Source organism: Podarcis liolepis, assembly GCF_965112155.1.
Source record: "Podarcis liolepis genome assembly, chromosome: 3".
Classification (NCBI taxonomy): domain Eukaryota; kingdom Metazoa; phylum Chordata; class Lepidosauria; order Squamata; family Lacertidae; genus Podarcis; species Podarcis liolepis.
The window spans coordinates 24,092,605-24,114,410 of NC_139557.1; the positions used below are offsets into that span (position 1 = coordinate 24,092,605).

Consider the following 21,806-nt stretch of genomic DNA (forward strand, 5'->3'; position numbering starts at 1 on the left):
ATACCATACTATACAGCTATTACACTGTTACAGTACAGCTGTTAATATAATTTTTAGTGTTAACATAATTTTGAGATCTTTGAGATGTGAGGAGACCCCACAGGCCAATCCGTTGTTGGTTAAGCTCCACACTACCATAAAATTTATTAGCTATGAGACAAAATAGTTCCAATGGTTTTTATTTCAAACCATTGTTTGGTGTACAAGAATGAGAGATAGCATAACAGATTTCATACAGCAGGCAGAAGTGACCTGTTTCAAGTACCACCATAGAGGTGGGAGAAATAGATGAAGGCAGGAATTGGTGTACGAATAATTTGGTGAGATTTGGAATTATTCTAGTGGGTGGAGTCTTCCTTCAGGGAGCAAAATTTATTTCTATTTATGTACTGTTTTCAAGTTATTACTATCTTTTTTATATATATTTTTTCTTAAAATTTCTGTTTTACAATTTAGAATACTCATTTAAACATCCTTAAAATATCAATGACTTCCCTTCCTCTCTTTCCATGGTTCATTTTGCATATCATAAATCCTTGCATCTTTTACATAAACTAAACCATTCAGTATTCCATTATTACATCCATCAAAATTTATTTACACTGTTGAAGTTATCTTAAGGCTGCCAATGTTTTCAAGTGTAAACAATTCCCCCCCCCATATATTCAATAAACATTTCCCAATCTTCTCTAAATGTATGTTCTTCTTATTCTCTTATTCTATATGTTAAGTCTGCACATATTCCGTCAGCTCAAGTTGCCATTCTTCTTAGTTGGGACCTCGCTCATTTTCCATTTTTGGACTAACAAAACACGGGCTGCAGTAGTGGCATACACAAATAACCTTTTCTGACACCTGGGAATTTCATTCTGAATTATCCCCAACAGAAAGGATTCTGGTTCTTTTTTTGGAAAGTACTTTTAAACATTTTTTCAATTCATTATGGATTATTTCCCAATACTCTTTTACCCCTTTTACAGGTCCGCCACATATGAAAGAACATTCCCTCTACCTCTTTGCATCTCCAGCACTTACCTGATTCAGTCTTATATATCTTTGCAAGCCTAACTTAGCAAGTTATTACTATCCATTTATTATTTCTATCCCACCTTTCTGTCAAGGAGATCAAGATGGCATACATGATTCTCCTGCTTCCCATTTCATCCTCATAAAGAGCTCTGTGAAGCTGATTAGGCTGAGTGATGGTGACTGGACAAAGTCACCCAGTGAGCCTCATGACTCAGTGGAGATTTGAACCCTGGTTTCCCAGGTCCTAGTCCAATACACCCAAATGTCATCTGGATGCTGTGTCAGACAGCAAGATGTCAGCAACGCTGCTTTCCCCTGTCTACCAATAATCCTCCGCGGTGATGCAAAACCATTAGTGATTATTTTTATCCAAGCTTCCTTTGAGCTGGTCTCTGGCCCACAGTTAAAGAAAGTACTGTTGTCTCTAGCTGACAGTACCATCAAATGCCACCAACCACATATAGTTTTCAATAGCACGAAAATGCTCAGCTTTTGTTCGTGACATCACAAGTGGTGTGGATGGAGATTTTGACCTTAGAAACCTCTCTCTATCTATACAAAGAGGGTATCTAGGTGACTCATTACACAACATATGAGTCTGTGAGCTGTAGAGCAAGGTACAAATTCTTAAGGTATGGGAGTATAAAAACTTAGCAAAATCTGGTAGAAGATGACCAAGTGAAGAAGAGGTAAAAAAATCCCAGAACAGATACATAATGCATAAGAAAGCCTGTGTAAAACAGTTGCTCTCTTAAAAAATACTTCAGTTCATTGGCACATATCCCTTCTTTTGAGAGTTTCTTGACTTTACCTAGTTTCTGTTGAATTGGCCACACAACCAGAGATTTTGAGAAGCAAATGGTCCAATGCAACAAGCATCTACAAAGCAAATAAGGCTCTAGGAGGAAGCACCAAGGTTATGCCACTGCGTGACTTGTGCTATTTCCCCCACATTGCCAAGGATGCTTCACTGTCTGACATCGTGCAAATGTGTCATATAGAACTGGACAGAGAAAATGCATGGAGGTGGTATCAAAGATGACCCGGATTTAGATAATCAGAACATACTGAGGGAGCTTGGTGGTGGGGATCTTACTCCTATGGTATCCTAACATTATTACACTAATTAGTAACCTTCCTACTTAGCAGTAAATAACCTTTAAACTGGACAATATTATTATTTTGGAGTTTCATTAAGTTGATAATCCATGGTGTTAAAGATGACCTTAAGTACTTTGTTGCAGTAACTCAGTATGATCATATAGGGCAAGACAATGTGTACAAAGTCTGATTTTATTGTACAGGGTGATTCATAATGAAGTATACAGTTTCCATTTACTATAAATGGAAACAGCATACTTCATTATGAATTACCCTGCATTACATATCTAACATGTATTAATTTTATATATTCTGCTTGGCCTGTGTGGCTTCAGATGCCATTGGAAATGACTGGGTGGAGGCTTTGAAGCTTGCATTTATTAGGGAAGGAAATATATTTTTCAACAGCCAGATCCACTTATTCCCTTATTAGATTGAATCCTATCAGACCGCTGACCCGTTTCTTTTTAAATTATTTATTGCCTAGAAACTGTAGGTTATGGACTGACCCGTTTCTTGAAGTTAAAGCAGCTTAGCCAGATGGAAAAGTTTCCAAGAAGAAAGAAAGGAAGAAACAGCAGTGTGGAGGGTAGAACATCACTTGTCTAAGTCAGCCTATAAGTAATAATCATTTTAGCTCCAAGTGAAGTGCACTTTCTGCAAGACTTGAATGCAACAAGTAGGTTCTCATGACATATTGAATTTATACTCTTACGATATGTGCTTGGGCAAATATATTACTATTCTAAAGTAAGCTATTATCAATTCTGTTCTTAAATTTGATTATCGGGCAGAATAAATCCAAGAAGCTGGGAACATATAGGACTGGTTCGCACCGAACTGTCTCTGCCTTTGCAAGTTGCTCCAATCTTCTCTAGCAAAAAGGTTTCTTATTCAATAGCAGATGTGCATCCACAGTAGAAAACACTGCAGATATTTGAGAAACGTTTGTCCACCTGTTGCGTAACAACCCCTGTGAATATTTAAGAAAGGTCAATATGAACTTTTGGAAGAATAGTTTGGTAGCTTCTGAAATGCTGTGCTCAGGGGGCAGCAGGCAGAAAGAGATTTATATTCTTTCAAAGCATGTTATTTTGAGAGCAATTTCCTTCAAGTGCAATACTGTTTAAGTTGGGTCTAATGCTTGGCTACCAACAAATAGGTACCCTTAGGAAGCTAAAACACAAGCAGCATGCTTGGGAAATCAAAGCAGTCCCTTTATTGCTGTGTAAAAACAGGCACAAAAGCCAAACCAACTAAGCGGCTTTCCACAAAAACAGGCAGCAGCAGAATGCGAGGCATTTCACAGTCAGGGGCTGGAGGCATATAAAATTATCTTTGAAGGCAATTTATATCCTGTGATGCATAAATAGAAGGGGGCTCAACTCGCCAATTAGGCATTGTGGCTTGGATACAAAGATCCCTGTGCACGAGCAGAAAGGATTTCTGCACAACTCACATTCTTTACTAAACCTTCTCCCTAATTTTCTCCTATACGCACCCACAAAACCACCCCAGAAGCTCTAATGTTGAGCGTGATGCGAAATGGGGATCTGCAGCCGAGGAATGTGACCTTCCCACGTGCATAAGAAAATGCTTTTTGCTGTTCTTTCTACATTACACATGATGGAGAGCAGCAAATGGTCACAGCTTAATAATAATAATAATAATAATAATAATAATAATAATAATAATAATAATACCTCGCCCGTCTGACTGGGTTGCCCCAGCCACTCTAGCTGGCTTCCGACATATATTAAACATAATAAAACATTGCACATTCAAAAGCTTCCCTATACAGGGCTGCCTTCAGATGTCTTCTAAAGATGATAGAATTACTCATCCCCTTGACATCAGATGGGAAGCTGTTCCGCTGACCTTACAGTCTATGTGTGAGTTTCCCCTTTATTCTGTTTTACGTTGTGCGTAGTGAACCTTAAGCTCTGCCCAGGTGGAATCTCTCAGTGCTTCTTAATGGTGAAACTGAGCTGAATGAAATCAATTTTACATGGAAAAATAAACCAGTGACATAGACATGACGATGGTTGACAAAGTCTATTAGAGAATGGAAAATTCAACAGCTTTCTGACTTGTTGCATGTACTATGTGCCCACCATTTTCTTAATACCAGTGCTGTCCTGTCCCTCACTTTCTTTAAAGTTCAGTATTATTAGAATTTCAGTTGTTCTGAAGAGGCTGGGGATGGTGTGTAGTGTCTCTCCACCACTCGCCATGAACATTTCTCTAGTACCCTGCAGCTGCCCTTGGCACCACATGCCTCCTGATCTGAAGAAGGCCCATGAGACATGTTTACCTCATAAGGGGCTTTTAACTGAGGCCCAGGAACCTGGGAAAGCCTCAAAGTACAGATCACTGGTGAGGTGATTTGGAGAATGAGAAGAAGGATGCTCCTAAACATCCCTTAAAGGTAGAGGTAAAGGTACCCCTGACCGTTAGGTCCAGTTGCGGATGACTCTGGGGTTGCGCGCTCATCTTGCTCTATAGGTGGAGGGAGCTGGCATTTGTCCGCAGACAGTTTTTCTGGGTCATGTGGCCAGCATGACTAAGCCGTTTCTGGCAAACCAGAGCAGCACATGGAAATGCCGTTTACCTTCCCACCGGAGCAGTACCTATTTATCTACTTGAACTTGACGTGCTTTCGAACTGCTAGGTGGGCAGGAGCTGGGACCGAGCAACGGGAGCTCACCCCGTCGCGGGGATTCAAACTGCCGACCTTCTGATTGGCAAGCCCTAGGCACTGTGGTTTAGACCACAGAGCCACCCACGTCCCTTAAACATCCCTTAGGCACCTCAAAAGTAACACAGGCACAACAGAAAGCTTACATCCCTCCCAGGAGAATTGCACTGACATTTTTCTCTCACTGTTGCTAATTTTCAAATACGTTCCCCCTCCCGTATTAACTGATGGAGAAATGTCAAAAAATGCAGGATAATTTTTTTTGGCACAACGCTAATACCCAAACTGGTTCAGTTATATGAGTAATTTAAGAAAAAGCAAATGCTGTAAAAAGCACAGCATTCATTCCAACAGCAGGAAAAAGTGAAACATATACCAAGCTACTCTTTGATACGAGGAAAATGATTATGGATTATGACATATTAGTATCCAAACCAAGGAATTCATCCTATATCCAGGCATTAGCAGACTTCAGCTAGCTCCCAGGATTTTCTTACTAGCATTCTATTAAGAGCTCGTGTAACCACAGTGAAATGGATGCTTGAAAACAGGAGCTGCTAAACTTCGTGGGCACGTGGGCATGTTTGCAAACTGGAGAAGCCATTGTGGGCACAACATACGGAAATGTGATATGCTGTGTCTGGCATATTGCTGTTAAGAACTGCCTAATTCTCACACACGTTTTGTTCCAAAGGCAGAACCTTAAAGAAATATTGTAAATGTTTGGAATGCTGTGAAATGATTAAAAGGTCATGATTTTTCACACAGATACTGTACCATACCCTGTTCTGCATCTAATGTTCTCGAAAGTCTTCAGTAATTGTTGTTAATTCTCCTTATTGATGATTTTATCGTTTTATTTTTATATTCTTGTACACAGTCTTGAGGTTTTTGTTTTTAATATTCAAGCGGCGGATAAATTTTATGAAATAACTGAATAAAGTAAGAAACAAACCCTGGAACAATAAACTTAAATGAACAAAACTGCAGAGCCAGCAGTTAAAACAACTGATAAAATAATGTAAAATAACATTAAATATATAATAAATAAAAAATCAACAATAAACCCATGATAGGATGGATTTTGACTGGTGTATCAAAGATGGCAGACAAAACACACAGCAAACTTGCTGACAGAGAGGATTCCACAGTCTGGGTCTAACCACAGACCACCTGTTTGACCTCTGAAGGTACGGAGTGTAGCCAGAGAAAGGCCTTTGGTGAAGATGATGAATGTTTGTTCAACTTCAGAAGTAAATCTCTTCTGTCCAGTGGGGATTATTCCCTACTTAAGCGTCCCCAGGAATTTTTCATACTGAGCAGTGACGTCTACTATGCAGAGAGAAAGTGTATGTATGGGTAGATCCACAATTTCATAATGCATACAAGTACTGCCAAAACAAACTCTAAGGTCAACGGGTGCTTTCAAGAACCAATAAATAGCAAGTCCAAGTTACACTTTTCTAGCCTTCGGAATCACAGAATACCATCGCAAAGAAGAATTTTCAAATAACCAATCAAACATAGTTGAGACATATGGCTTCAAAGACGGTAGCTTTCCTTTCAATTTAGCACACAAATGGTTTTCATTAAGACGATCCCCTCTCTAGCGTTTTGCTTTCCATCTTTGTTTACTGTTGTAAGACTTATCACTTAAACTTTCTGGAAGGTATATGTCTGTGCTTATATACATGCCACACACATGTGGTTGTTGCCCTGAGCATTTCCAATCTATCCCAATGTCTGTCTAGCTAGTTTTCATTTAGTTACTTTCACCTTTTTCGTTTGTTGACAGGAAAAGGAGATAAGAGAGGCAAGCTTAGCTGGAGGTCTGGACTGACAGAGACGCTCTCAGCAGGCTGTATATAAAATTAATACTGTAGGCTTTTCAAGCATTCCCATCTGCATTCTCAAGAGGATTGTTTTTTCTTGACAAACAACAGAGGTCTACAGGGACTTCCTGCCCGAACTATAAAGGGCAGCAAACCAGTTTTAAATTGACTCTCTTCCAGCCTGGAGTTATGTACTTGTTAGGCTGCAAATTTCACAAGACTAAATTCTTGTTACTGGGAATCTAACTATCTATGTCAATAGATCCACGTATCTATCTAACACTAAGAGGACAGAAAACAAGAGACAGAAAATAAATAACAGGCTCTTGTGGAAAAAAAAAGTGAATTGTGAAAGTATAATTCTTTTAATTTTAGGCTTTGCAGAAGAGAATTGGAAGGATTACAGGCAAGCTGATAGAGGGTGACATTTGCTTCAGGGGGAAAGGGAAGCCCTTAATGAAACCCATAAGCCTGGCTTCCAGTGCTTTTAGGAAAACCATGCCCTTCCCCAGCCGTCTAAAGCCAGTATCTAAAGAGGATATCATAAACGATTTGTGGGCTGGGGACTCTTGTAAATAAAGCACTGGCATTAATTGTCTTTAAAACATTATATAAAATGAGAACACAGTTAAGCAGCAAGCTAAGAACCATATTTTTCTGTTCACGTGAAATAATAAATGGCAGCTGAATCCCCCCTCCACATCGCATGGGGACGTGGCCAAAGATAGTTGCTAAAACATGGTGTCCCCTTTCAAAGTCAACAAGCTACTGAAGCAAGAACCTCTGTGTTTAGGATGAATTCACCCTATGAACTTCAAACAGAATTCAGAAGGTTTAAGAATATACTTGTTGAAGCAGCTGGTAGATCAGACTGGATGTATATGATAACAGCGAGCAAATGCTGGAATCCCCACTGCAATGGGGCATAAAGCGAGGCCATTGAGAATGGCAGCCCCTCTAGGCCAATCCTTTTAAACTAGACTTTTACTATAAATGCAAGGCTTCATTTTGAAATAAATCACATCACCAAGCTATGACTCTATACATAGGAAGCCCTTTGATTTTCAGTGGGGCTCATCCTGGGCACTCTTCTCACATCACCTTAGTAATCCTGCACTTTTCCACACCACCTTCAAGGTCAGAAGCTTCTGAAGGAGGAGTCCACAGTATCATTCATCCCATGCCATCGCTGCCCAGCTTCCTAGAACTGGGTGACTTTAGCATTAGGGGAAGCCACTAAGGGAAGCCACTGTCTGCATGAAAAGTATGCACTCTGCCTCTGAGTTATGGCCCCTTCTCAAAATCAAGTTATTCCATGTATCTCCTGCGCAGTATCTCTCTAGGATTTGTGGACTTTAAAAAATCCAACACCGAGACAAGACCAACAATTATCCGAAAGGATAGATTACAAATTAGTGACTGCGCATTGCCCTTTGCCAAGAAAATATAATCTGCCAAGGCCCTTCTGACTGAAGACTTGACGAAAACAAGTTGGAGATGGCTGGTGGTGAGAAGATATCATTTCTTTTCTGATAAAGCGAAGACATGGAAAAATTTCTAGGTCACATGCACACCGTATATTTGGGCTTTCCCAAAATAATCTTAGGAACTGTGGTTTGTTAAGGGTAATGGGAATTGTAGCTCTGTGATACGTAGACAACAGTTCTCATTTTTCTTAGGGGAAACCATGTGCTATAAATATCTGGGGCGGATGTGACTTCACTCTCACAGCAGGACCTACCACATAAAGTTGTTGCATAGAAAAAAAAGGGAGTGGAACCATGTTCTCTGGGCTCTTTTGAGATAGGAATATAAAGATATAATTCACACACCTGTTCTTTTTTATAGCACTTCGTAAGCAATTTTAGAACACCACTTGAAATGGCCAAATATCCTATTTTCCCCTCAGGAAAATCTCTAGATTAGTTTTATTGTTTTCTAACTCCCACAGCATGATCAACATGCTATGAAGAAAAGAAAACCATTGAAAGAGGATGATGGCATGCTATTAATGTTTCACAGAAGGTTCAACCAATAAAAAATTGGGAGTCCACATACAGTGGTACCTCGCAAGACGAACGCCTCGCAAGACGGAAAACCCGCTAGACGAAAGGGTTTTCCGTTTTGGAGGCGCTTCGCAAAACGAATTTCCCTATGGGCTTGCTTCGCAAGACGACAGCCCATAGGGAAATCTCCGGGACAGCGCGGAAGCGCAGCGCGTCTTCCCCACTGTCCTCAGACCTCCTCCCGCCGCCGGACATCGGAACGAAGCTCCGATGTCCGGCGGGGGGGGGGACGTCTCCTCCCTCCGCCGGACATCGGAACGAAGCTCTGATGTCCGGCGGGGGGGGGGAACGTCTCCTCCCTCCAACGGACATCGGAACGAAGCTCCGATGTCCGGCGGGGGGGGGGGGGGAAACGTCTCCTCCCTCCAACGGACATCGGAACGAAGCGCCGATGTCCGGCGGGGGGGGAACGTCTCCTCCCTCCGCCGGACATCGGAACGAAGCTCCGATGTCCGGCGGGGGGGGGGGAAACGTCTCCTCCCTCCAACGGACATCGGAACGAAGCTCCGATGTCCGGCGGGGGGGAACGTCTCCTCCCTCCGCCGGACATCGGAACGAAGCTCCGATGTCTGGCGGGGTGGGAACGTCTCCTCCCTCCAACGGACATCGGAACGAAGCTCCAATGCCGGGGGGGGGGGAACGCCTCCTCCCGCAGCCCGGCATCGGATGGCTGTCCTGAAGACTTGGGGTGGGAGGAGGGTTTTCCTTCCCACCGCCAACATTCAGAATGCTGTTCTGAATGTTGGCGGTGGGGAGGAAAAACCCTCCTCCCACGCAAGCCCCGGGAACAGAGGAGAAGCGCTGCGCGCCTTCCCCTCTGTTCCCGTACCTGTCCTGAAGGCTTGCGGTGCGGAGAAAAGCCCTTCTCCGCACCGCCAGCCTGGCAAGCGGTTTCCCTAGGAACGCATTAATTGATTTTCAATGCATTCCTATGGGAAACCGTGCTTCGCAAGACGAAAAACTCGCAAGAAGAAAGAACTTGCGGAACGAATTAATTTCGTCTTGCGAGGCACCACTGTAGTTTGAACCGCACAGTTTTTCAGGGGAATAATCTGGAAAAAAATGATGAACTCCTCATTAACTTTATAATACCCTAGAATGTTGGACTAACAACATTACAGAATGGTAAACTAACAAGCTGCACATATAAAAAACCCACACAATTATGATAATGCCTACTATTGTACAAAAATCCTGCCTCCTAGACGGAAGAAGGCTTCTAAAAAGTCCACTCCGGTTAATCAATTGTGAACACTTTCAGAATAATAAATTGTCACCACCATGTTGTGTGTTTTTAAAATAATGTTGCTGGCTAATTGCAATTAAAAAAGAAAAAAGAAATGTGAATGCTATTAAGCCTCTCATAGTAATTTTAATAGGGTTTTTTTTTTTAAAGATCTGCCCCTAAAGAAGGGCTGTGCTTTTTGTATTTCAATAAACCTTTTTACATCTTTAACATTCTGCTTTGCATTAGAAAACAGAGGCCAGTAGTTAAATGCTATGGGCATATTAACTGTGCTTTTTTGGCTACAAAAGTAAGAAACGAAACCTTAAATGACCTTAACTCACCTATGTAGTTTTACCTTTCCTTACTATTATTTGTTTATCCAAGTCTCATGTATTTAATATGTCTGCTCTGGTTTTATATGACCTGTAAATTGTGGGGTGGGAAGCCTCTAATTGAACCAAGCATATTACTGTGGCATGCTGTTCCTGTACAACTCATCATAGTAACCTATAGCAAATTCATAGATTTTTCTAAGACTACATGTACGTTCTTCCACATAATGCAAAATTGTTCTGGTATGTGGTTTCTCAGGACTGAATTTGAGACACGCAGCATGAAATTAGGCAGAAATTAGACAATAAGGTTACTGAGTGATTAGTACATGGGTACAGTGGTACCTCAGGTTACATATGCTTCAGGTTACATACGCTTCAGGTTAAAGACTCCGCTAACCCAGAAATATTACCTCGGCTTAAGAATTTTGCTTCAGGATGAGAACAGAAATCGTGCTCCGGTGGCGCGGCAGCAGCAGGAGGCCCCATTACCTAAAGTGGTGCTTCAGGTTAAGAACAGTTTCAGGTTAAGTACGGACCTTCGGAACGAATTAAGTACTTAACCTGAGGTACCACTATATTGTAGTTTTGAACTTTCTGGAATATACTTTGTCAAAGCTATACTTTTCTGGACCCATCTGGTGATACTAAAACTCAGTAAACCTGGGATAAGATTGCAGATACAGTGGTGCCCCGCAAGACGAATGCCTCGCAAGACGGAAAACTCGCTAGACGAAAGAGTTTTCCGTTTTGGAGGTGCTTCGCAAAACGAATTTCCTATGGGCTTGCTTCGCAAGACGACAATGTCTTGCAAGTTCCTGCTGGTTTTTTCCCCTTCCCCCCTTTTTCTAAGCCGCTAAGCCGCTTATCAGCTGATCCGATCATCAGATAAGCCGCTAAAAGCAGCTAAAAGCCGCTAATAGCGCTAATCCTTCAATGGGCTTGCTTTGCAAGACAAAAAAACTGCTAGACGAAGAGAATCACAGAACGGATTCTTTTCGTCCTGCGAGGCACCACTGTAGAAGTGAACCCAGCTACTCCACTTCGTAATCTTGTTCCAGGTTTGTCTGTTTATTTGTTTACTTAGCCTCTCAGATCCATCTTTTGGAGTTGGGTCACTCCAGAGCTGATTCATGAAAACACCAAAAAGTACTTCTCATAAACAAGCCTTCACTGGAATACAGCTTCAGAGTGACAGCGTGGTACAGCGGTTAGACTGCAATGCAGGGTAAGGATTGAGGAAACCCTCAGCAGTGAAGCTCACCAGGTGACCTTAGGCCTTTCACCGTCTCTCAGCCTGACTTGCCTACAGGGTTTCATGAGGATAAAAAGAGGAAGAAGCACCAAAAGCCACATACAGCAAATAAACTTTGCCTAGGAACCAAAGAACTACTTGAAGTTTCTGCATGCCCAAGGGAGGTTGTGTTCACACACCCCACCCCAACTGCATCCTTGTGTGGCACAATGGAAGCTTTTAAAACTCACAAGACTTTCAAGAGCAGTTGATACAGGCTGAGAATCCAGGGATGAGGGGAGCAAATGACATTTGGCAGCATTTTCTCCTCTCCACTGCCATGTTCCACCCCTCGGCGGGGCTAATACTTGCACTTCTCATCTCTACTGTAATGATTAGGGTGCTGCAGCAGGACCAAGGAGATCTGGGTTCAAATGCAAGCTCTGTTGCAACTTTGGACTACTCACTGTGAAAGTCTGGAAGCTAACGCGGTAGCTGGAGGTGGAGGGAGAAGGCTATGGAATGGGATGAAAAGGATTTCCAGGAAAGAAAACCTCTCTGCCTGTGATCCATCCCATTGTCATTTACCCTAGACCATGGGTAGGCAAACTAAGGCCCGGGGGCTGGATCCGGCCCAATCGCCTTCTAAATGCGGCCCGCGGATGGTCGGGGAATCAGCGTGTTTTTACATGAGTAGAATGTGTGCTCTTATTTAAACTGCATCTCTGGGTTATTTGTGGGGCATAGGAATTCGTTCATATTTTCCCCCCAAAATATAGTCCAGCCCCATACAAGGTCTGAGGGACAGTGGATCAGCCTGAAAAAAGTTTGCTGACCCCTATCTTAGACCTTACATTCACACAATTCTCTTCTGCGGTTAATCCACAGAAGGGACATGTTAGAGTGCATCAAGGAGGCAGAATCAAGCCCCCACTTTTTAAAGGCTGATCTCCAAGACAACCTGGAACCAAATACCCTCAGGCTTGGGTACCTAAAGCAGTTCCTTCAATACTTGTTCTCAGGCTGGGATCTGAGGAAATGGGCAACTAGTTTCACATGAGGGAGTGGGCTTTCAAACAGCAGCTTTCCCCCTCAAGCCGTTGGGCATCATGAAGGAGTGTATGAGGATCTGCTGTTTAAAGAAAAGTCAAAAATTCCAATGCACATTCCCAGGACCTTCTAAATTCCAGCCTAATTATCTCCAAGTCACTCAGTACTTTCAGGCTTAAATTTTTATGACTCCCACCAGCCGTCTGCATCGTGTACTTCAGCATTCACTTTTCTGTAAATGGTGGCACTTAGTTGGCAAAAATGAAGAGTTGCGCATACAACAATCATTTCTGCCAAGAACACAAAATGCATATATATGGAAAACTCAGTCCTCATAAATGCGAGGTTTTAGTTATTCCTCACCGATGTGGAATTATAAATCACATGGATGAGCAACTAAAATGTCTCAAGAAAAGCACAACCCATTTGTTAGTCTGGTGCCTGACTTGTTCTTTGAAACAGACGTAAACAAGAAGGTTCAAGGAGAGTCTTCATTTCAGACAGGAACTGGCAAATCCATTCTTATTTTTAAAAATGATTAATAATGTACTTCCAACTGGTGTTCAAGGAATGGTATGCACTCAATCTAAACTGTATGTTTCCTTTTATTTCCTTGCAACTGTAAGCAGTCCAGTCCCCATTCCCCTGAAAGTGTCAAGATGATGTCTTTTGAGAGAAGGTGAGTGGCATGTAATTCTCTAAAGACATCAACTCAACACTTTCAGGGGAATGGGGACTGGACTGCTTACAGTTGCAAGGAAATAAAAGGAAACATGCAGTTGAGACTGAGTACATACAGTTTTGATTGAACAACCATAAAGCACACAAGTCCACGCCATCTATTTCCCTCAGGTTAGGCAAGGCCCAGAGAAATAGCTGGCGGATCTTTTGAATTGGGGATGAACTCCCCCAGTCACTGTCACCTCTCCCAGTTCACCTGTAAGTAACAAAGTACAAGAGACTCATCCTACTTGAGTCTACAAGGCAACTTCCACAGGCCAATAAATTACCGTTAAGCAAAACTGGGGTGGTGAACAATTGGTAAGCTTTGTAGAAACAGTAAATGACAAAATGCAGGGTCTTCAGATGGAAAGTTGTAACTAGCTGTCTAAATTAAGCTCAGATATCAACTACGATATCTGGGTTTCAGAGAAGAAAAAGTGATTATATATGATCTTCTGGCATCCAGGGAAATGAATTTAGCACTAAAAAGGACTTATTAGGATGGACTGCGTGCTTAAGAGTAAGTCCCAAGAACCAATTTAATCAAAATAAAAGCCATGCAATTCAGAGATTTATAGCAAAAAAACTTATACTGTACATCATTGCAGCATACCCTGGCATTAGAATAAGACGATACATAAAGAACAGTTTCCTATTTAGAGGAGCTCAAAGGAGATAATGGCAACATGGGAAGGAAGAGAGAAGAAAAGGTCATGGCCCACAAATATCGTCAGGAGATACAATTAAGCATAATATTTCCCATTAGGAATTAGACTTTACTGAATAACTAGCTTGAGCTGGGAATTGAATGGTGAGAGATGAGAGTGCTTCTAGCCAGTGGCGTAGCGTGGGCTGTCAGCACCCGGGGCAAGGCAAGTAATTTGCGCCCCCTAACCCGTGGATTTGCGCCCCCTAACCCTAACCCCCAGATGTTGTGCCCGGTGCGGCCGGCCCCCCCTGCACCCCCCACGCTACACCACTGCTTCTAGCTGCTGAGAACTTGGCTGGGGACAGGAGAGACCTTAAAACATCTCTCAGAAATCATAAAATGGTGTTTGTGTTCAGTTTTCAGAGACTTTCAGGTCTAAGCAAAGTCACTGTACTTGCTAATCCATAATACAAAAAAGGATTTTTATTCCTTTTAAATAAAAAGCTTAATTAAAGCCTTGGACTATGGGGTTGGCGAGATCTGCTAAACAGTTATTATGCCGACGTGCCCGGAGAGCCTTTCGAAACAATTGTTATTTTGGCATCCCTAGAAGGAAGACGTCGTTTCTCACCCTTGCTTTTTATGTTTTGTTTGTCTAAAAGTTGAGCAACAATGTGCAAACAGCATTGTTACAGCATACCAGACTTCTTGTCTAATCCCTAACAATGAAAGTGTAAGATGCTCTTAAACATTTGAACTCTCGGTTCAGGAAGGTGACTAAACTCCTAAGCCTTTGTCTAAGCTGCTCTTATATCTAAATAAAATTCCCACTGTTGCTAACACCAGCACAGGGCCACCAGAGGTGACAATGGGTGGAAGCAACCGTATATCAAAAGTCAGTTACTAAACTTCTCAAAGTGTGTGAGCAATGCACTCTTCCCAGTGACACATGGGTGAATATATACCTGTACATTTGCAACTCTATCCCCACACTGAGCACCAGCACGTGACCAACCCCTCTTTACCACCTGCTGCTTCATGTATTAACTGTAAAAGAGCCTAAGCTTCTGAAACACAGGTTACTTATTGTTTCATTAAATTGATGATGCTTGTCTTGCATCCATAATCTGTGCACTTACAGGCACGCACACGAGATTAAAGATGTTTCCCCTTCCATGGAGATATTGAAGAATTCTGGAAAGCTCTAGTTCAGGCTGAGGCATAAGCACATTTTTAATATATATATATATATATATGTGCCGCGAAGGACCCAGATGAGATAGGCAGCCTGGCATGGTCTATGAATTGATGAGGAGCCTTGAGAGGAGAGCGAGGGCAACCATAGAGAAAGCAGTTCAGAGAGAGGAGGGGGAGGCGGAGGGGCGGGCAGGTGTTCCAAGGGCTACAAGGGAAGGACCGCAAGCGCTTCTCCCATAGATTTGTAGTGGTAGACTAGCATAGATGGTCTGATTTGCGGGTTTACTTTGGACGCTATTCCCCCCCCCTTCCTCCCGCCCCACCTGATGGAATTGAGAGCTGCAGATGGAGCATGAGGGAAAAGATACAGAACTGCAGCAGCATCTTCGTAGCTTGGACTTCGTTTTGCGCGAAAAGTGGTTGCTGCTTGTAGTTATTTAATTGCAGTGTTTCATCGGCTGGTGTCTTGAGCAGCAACCTCTGGAAACGAAGGGCTTAAAAACCGGCGCTGCTCTCCAAAATTAACTGGTCCCTATTAACTGGTTGACTAAAATCCCTTATTTTGGCTGCTGGTCTCTTATTTTCAAGGCTGCTGGTCCCTTATTTTCAAATCTGTAAGTTGACAGCTTTGCATATAGGACTCAACTGGACTGGTAGCTGCATATTACCTCATCACTGGTAACAAGACCACATCCACCTAAAACAACAGGCTGTCAATGGGTGTGCAAGGGGGCCTTGGGAACAGTGCGGGCCTGTAGTTGTCTTGCACACACCAGCACCAGCTGCCTGAGTGGACAGGCTTCCCATTCCTAATGACAGAGCTGGCTCAAGCATCTTCAGATGCTGATCTCTGATTTGTAAGAGGCTTCCCCATTTTGTTTTGCCTGTTAAACTCTCTCGCCCCCACTCCCACGAAACGGAGGGGAAACATCTGTAATTTAAGAAACGCTTAGCAAACTCTCCAGAATCGTGTTTATAAATAAACAAAACAGCACATGAACATAAAACGTTCTTCTTCTTCTTCCGACATGCAGCTCGAAAGCTACATTCAGGATAACATGAAAAAAGAAATGGTGGAGATCCAGCAGAATGCAGTGCAGAACCAGACGGCAGTCATGATTGAAATAGGCACAAATCTGCTAAATCAAACCGCTGAACAGACCCGCAAATTAACAGATGTTGAAGCACATGTAAGTACCAGTCGTTCAAGCTGAAGCTAACTCTGAACTCAAAGGACTCGTGTGCCCTATATTGTATGCTTTAAGTCAGGCTGGGCAATATTTGGTTTCCAACATTGTGATGTATCACAATGTCTGAACTAAGGATAGAACTATGTAGAGACATTGGCTGGCTTCATGTTTTTTTCTAACATTATGATTTTTGCAAGGCAAACAAACTTCATGATTCACGATATATTGCCAGGTCAAAAATTATGAAACCAATATCACGATATGGATTTCAAACCAGTTTGGGACAATATTATCGCCCAGCCCTACTAATCAGTCAATTAAAACTTACACTAGTAGACTGCGCAGTATAAATCATAGCTCCAACGCTTGACAGCACCACAAAAATCCTGATCTTAATCACAAATCTTCGTGGATCTTTGTGTTTTTCACATAATAACAAAGCAACCAACCAACCAATCATAGAACACATTTCTGGACACAGGGGAGACCTGTGAATTGTTGAGGGGATCTATTATAAAAATTATGAGAATCCATAAGGATCTATGGCTCTGTGAGGGGGAACTGGTCTCCTTGCAGCTCCCAGCACCTAGAATTCTTTGAGGGAAGCTATGACTGTTTAACATGGTATGATACTGCTTTAAAAGTATACTGCAGATGGAGGCTTGCTGTTTACATAGCACTCTAATTTGCAAAGTGTTTCAAGAAGGTTAATGTTATTCCTATTCACTAGCACAGTGGGACATGGTGGTGCTGTGGGTTAAACCACAGAGCCTAGGACTTGCCAATCAGAAGGTCGGCGGGTAGAATCCCCATGACGGGGGGAGTTCCCATTGTTCGGTCCCAGCTCCTGCCAACCTAGCAGTTTGAAAGCACGTCAAAGTACAAGTAGATAAATAGGTACCGCTCTGGTGGGAAGGTAAACGGCGTTTCTGTGTGCTGCTCTGGTTCGCCAGAAGTGGCTTAGTCATGCTGGCCACATGACCCAGAAGCTCTATGCCGGCTCCCTCGGCCAATAAAACAAGATGAGCACTGCAACCCCAGAGTCAGTCACGACTGGACCTAATGATCAGGGGTCCCTTTACCTTTTACCTTTATGACTGTTTAACATGGTATGATACTGCTTTAAAAGTATACTGCAGATGGAGGCTTGCTGTTTACATAGCACTCTAATTTGCAAAGTGTTTCAAGAAGGTTACTGTTATTCCTATTCACCAGCACAGTGGTCAAACTAATGTTTGAAACCGAGAAGTTCTGATCCGAACTAGCATCAAAATTCAGAGCTGAGTCCAATTTGCAGCACTCAGGCTGCAAAAACTTGGAGTGACCTAAGTTATGCACCCCTTATGCAAGGCATAGTCTGCAATGGAACTTGGATAAGCCTGAGCATTTCAATGGTTATAATTTAGTTGCAGGATAAATCAAAAGATTGAACTGAGTGGGAGAAAGGTTAGGGAGTAACAGGAAGCTACAAAGAAAAATAAATTGTCACATTTTTTTCAAGTTGTTGTTCAAGTCCCAAATCAATTGTGGGGAACAGAGACATTCCCATACTCAGATTGGAACAACAACAAAAATTGCTCTTCATTTTAGATTTCAAGTCAGATCTCATCCAAAAATATGGTTATTATGGAGTAACCGCAAACTATTATATTCACAGAAAAAACAATATAGATGTTTTGAAATAATAAATTCATTTCAGAACTCCTTACATTCTTAGAATAAGCTAAGTAAGCTTTTCGAGTGGAGCTTGTGTATAGTTACAGTTATTTTCCAGACTTTTAAACTAAAGTGAAGGGTGGTTGGGGAGGAAAACCTAGCGTTAGCACATAGCGATTGGTTAGTATAAAAACCAAAAGCATTCTATACAGGACCAAAAACAAGGTGAGAAAATTCTGGAATGCACCACTTCAGATTCACGGTGTGGGGTTATATTTTCAAAAGATCTTCCAACGTAGTAGTTCACCATATGTGGTAAACTAAGTACACCAGGGAAAGGGTTCTGCTACACAATGACTCTCAGATCACTACTATATTTGCACTGTAATGTTGCTTCCTATAAAGACGGAAACACTTAAATCTCTACTTCAGAACAATACTAAATCATCCCCGCTTTATTCCATTATTCATGTCCAAAGTGGTCCAAGGTCAAAAGTGTGAGTAGCAGAGTCAATGACACATTTGTTTGACTGCTTCCGAAAAGTCATGTGAATCAGTTTCAAACCATGTGCAATGTCATACTACTGCAAACTTATATGTCTGAAGGATGCTTTTATAGTCAGCATTAGCTTAGAAGCTGAACATTTGTGCTGGTGACTGGGTTTGTACTGGGTTTAATTAACAACGTAAGAGGATTAAGTAAATAACTACTCTTTCAAAGACGCTAGTTCTGGCCACATGCTCTGGTTATCTCCCAAATGGTTTACTACAATGTGTTATTTGTGGAGTTGCTCTTGGAGACAGTTCTCAGAAGCTTGAGGAGCCTCAGTTAGAATAGATTGCCGGAATATTGACTAGTGCGGCCTAATTTACCCATATCACAGCAGTTTTAACAGAACTGGCTGTCAGTTTATTTTGGGGCCCAATTGAAGGTGTTGGTTCCTACTTTAAAATTCAAAATGGTATGGGGCCCAAATTTCAGGAGCGTGTGTGTGTGTGTTTCATTTCAACCTGTTGCTGCTCTTTAAGATAGTCTACAGAAGCCCTTCCTATGTTCCTCTTTCACCAGAGGGACAAATATTATTACTAAGGAAGAGGGTTTCCTTGGCAGTGTATCCTCAGTGATAGAATGTCCCCTCAAGAAGATCACTGGCACCAACATGGCTTTAATTTAGGTACCAGGCAAAATCATTTTGATTTTCTGAGGCATTTTAATAGACTTTAGTGAATTAATTGTGCAAGTTTTGGAACGTTTTGAAGTTTCATCTTCTCTTTTCTTAATATTTTGTGTTGTCTGTTACCTTGGAACTTGATATGATAAAGGGCAGTGTGTGTGTGTGTGTAATATCTTCTAATTAATGAATGAATTCCTCTGCAACAATTTGGAAATACCCTTAAGTGTGAAAACATGTCCTCAATGACCATTCAACATGAAGGATGTGAGTAATAAATTCCTCCTGCCAACTGAAGCCAAATTCTGATGAATTAAAAGAGTTATTTTAAAACACAATGAGGAGCATGCAGCAGAATGGAATGCTAAGCAACAGTCCATGTGACAATTTTGCTGCCTCATTCTTAAAAACAGATGTTGTTCTTGAGACTTCAAGAATAAGCAGCAGATATCATACTGACTTGGAACCATGGAATGATTAATCAAGAAAGAAAAATAAACCTATCTGCAGGTACACCCACAGTGACCTAGAAGTGACTCCAGTCAGTGTGGCAACTTAGAAAATCACCACCACATCCACAAAGTGGCTGTCACATCCAGGAGGCTACAACTGTGGATGCCTTTGGTCATTCATAAAACTGGGAACAGCTCGGTCATGACACACAAGACTGATACGGCCCACATATATTGCAACTTGTCTTCTGCAAACATAGACATAAGTAAATGTCACTTACATTTTATCAAACCTTCAAGAGGTTTTTGTTTTCCTTTCATTCAGGTAAATAGTGATGATAGTCTAGGTATTTTAGGACGGGATTAATTTGTAAATTATTCTGAATTCTCTCAAACATGATCCAAAATTGCATTTCTCAAAATGTAGGTACTGAATCAGACAACAAGGCTTGAGCTTCAGCTTCAGGCGCATTCAATTTCAACTATCAAACTGGAAAGGCAGATTTCAGATCAGACCAGCGAGATAGGAAAACTGCAAGAAAAAAACAGGTAATAACTCTTCCTATCTGGTAATGTATTATTGTTCTGAAATGTGCTTTCTTCCCAGCAGGGAAATCTATAATGAGATGACGAATTGAAATGACCTCAGGATATTTCATTTTTTTTTTAATAAGATATTTCTTGAGATTTTCAAGAAATTTCAAAATAAAAAGAAAAAAGAAAAATACAAAATAAAAATAGTTAAAAACAATTCAGTCTTTCCATCACATATCTTTCATTTGCTTATTTCCCGGACCTCCTCACGCCTCCCTTTTCTGTATTCCAGTTCAAATTGTTAATTCAGCAAATCCCTCCCCTCTTCATTCATCTTAATCTTCAATTTCAAAATATTATAACATTAAATCTTTACCTATTAATAACCATTTTCTCATACTCTCTTATAGCATTACAGCTAAAGATCACTTAGTTTCTATCCAACATCATTCTAACATTCATTAATTTTACAGTATTTCTGTAGATAATCTTTAAACTTTTCCCAATCTTCTTCCACCGACTCTTCTCCCTGGTCTCGGATTCTGCCAGTCATTTCTGCCAGTTCCATATAGTCCATCACCTTCATCTGCCAGACCTCAGGATATTTCAAATGAGCATCAAGCCTTTTGTTTCAATCAACAGAAATGGAGATGACTTTCTTAACACCAGGAAATATTATTTGTATGCATGGAATTTGAAATGTGCCAGAAGTTATGGGGCTGCAATCTTCATTCCCAAGACCATGTGTGCCCTATATGGAATAAAAATGGCATGCACATAGGTCCTGTCGAAGAAATGAAAATAACCATCATTTAAAATAAGATCTAAGTTTTCTCCTGCTTGCAAAAGCTCTGTAGCTTTTAGTCTTCACCCTCACTATAGTCCTCTTTAGGACACCCCACTTTTCCTCCTACCTATAGATAAGCAAATAACAAAAACTGATATGCGATTTGGAAAAGGAGAATAGCTCCGCAGATTAGTCACTTCAGCAATAGTGTAAAGATGGCCTTCACCAATCAATATATTTTGGACTACAAGCCCCATCACCCCTAGCTTTCCACAGTTGTGCTGGCTGAAGTGATGGGAGTTGCAGTCTAAAAAAATTTGCAGGGGGGGGGCAGGTTGGTAATGGGAGCCGTAAGAGAATAATAAGCAATCAATGGATGCCAACCTAGCTAACATGTGTAATTCCTTTGAACCTGAGGAATGACTATCAGCTCTTGAGCTCATTAAAGGCATCCCATTGCCTTTCCCACTCAGAAGGCAGTTTTATTTATTTAGCAACAGGTGCCAAGTTGTATCTCACCCACTTGATCATACCAAGGAATATAATGGGAATGAGTTCCTGCCTATCAGAGGACAAAACAATCCATCTCTTGTCTGTGTGTCTTTCGCTAGAGCCATATTCTAAACCTACCTGGCGTGACAAGATGGTGGATTTGAAATCTCCTTTATTTACCATTTCCCCCACCAAAAGGGGGGAAACTCACCCTTCATTCCTAATGAGAACGCTTATTTGATTGCCAGGCAAAATCTGGCTGCCCAGCTGCGCTGGATGCCGCAAAAATGTTACTGTGATTTTCAAACCACCAAAGAGATAAGTATTTGATTCCACTCTTGGCTTCCTTTTGTATTAATTGAGAGCCAGACATGATCCCTGCTT

At 41.6% G+C, this 21,806-nt stretch overlaps 2 protein-coding genes across 2 annotated transcripts in view; one reads left to right on the top strand and one right to left on the bottom strand.

The window, feature by feature from the left end:
• MCPH1 (microcephalin 1) overlaps positions 1-21,806 on the bottom strand; it is a 113,540-nt gene that overhangs the window by 49,674 nt on the left and 42,060 nt on the right. The window lies entirely within an intron of this gene.
• ANGPT2 (angiopoietin 2) overlaps positions 1-21,806 on the top strand; it is a 47,309-nt gene that overhangs the window by 8,565 nt on the left and 16,938 nt on the right. Inside the window, exons 2-3 of the mRNA XM_083495649.1 lie at positions 16,174-16,329; positions 20,037-20,158. Coding sequence (XP_083351775.1) covers positions 16,174-16,329; positions 20,037-20,158 — 278 coding nt within the window. The remainder of the gene's footprint in view (positions 1-16,173; positions 16,330-20,036; positions 20,159-21,806) is intronic.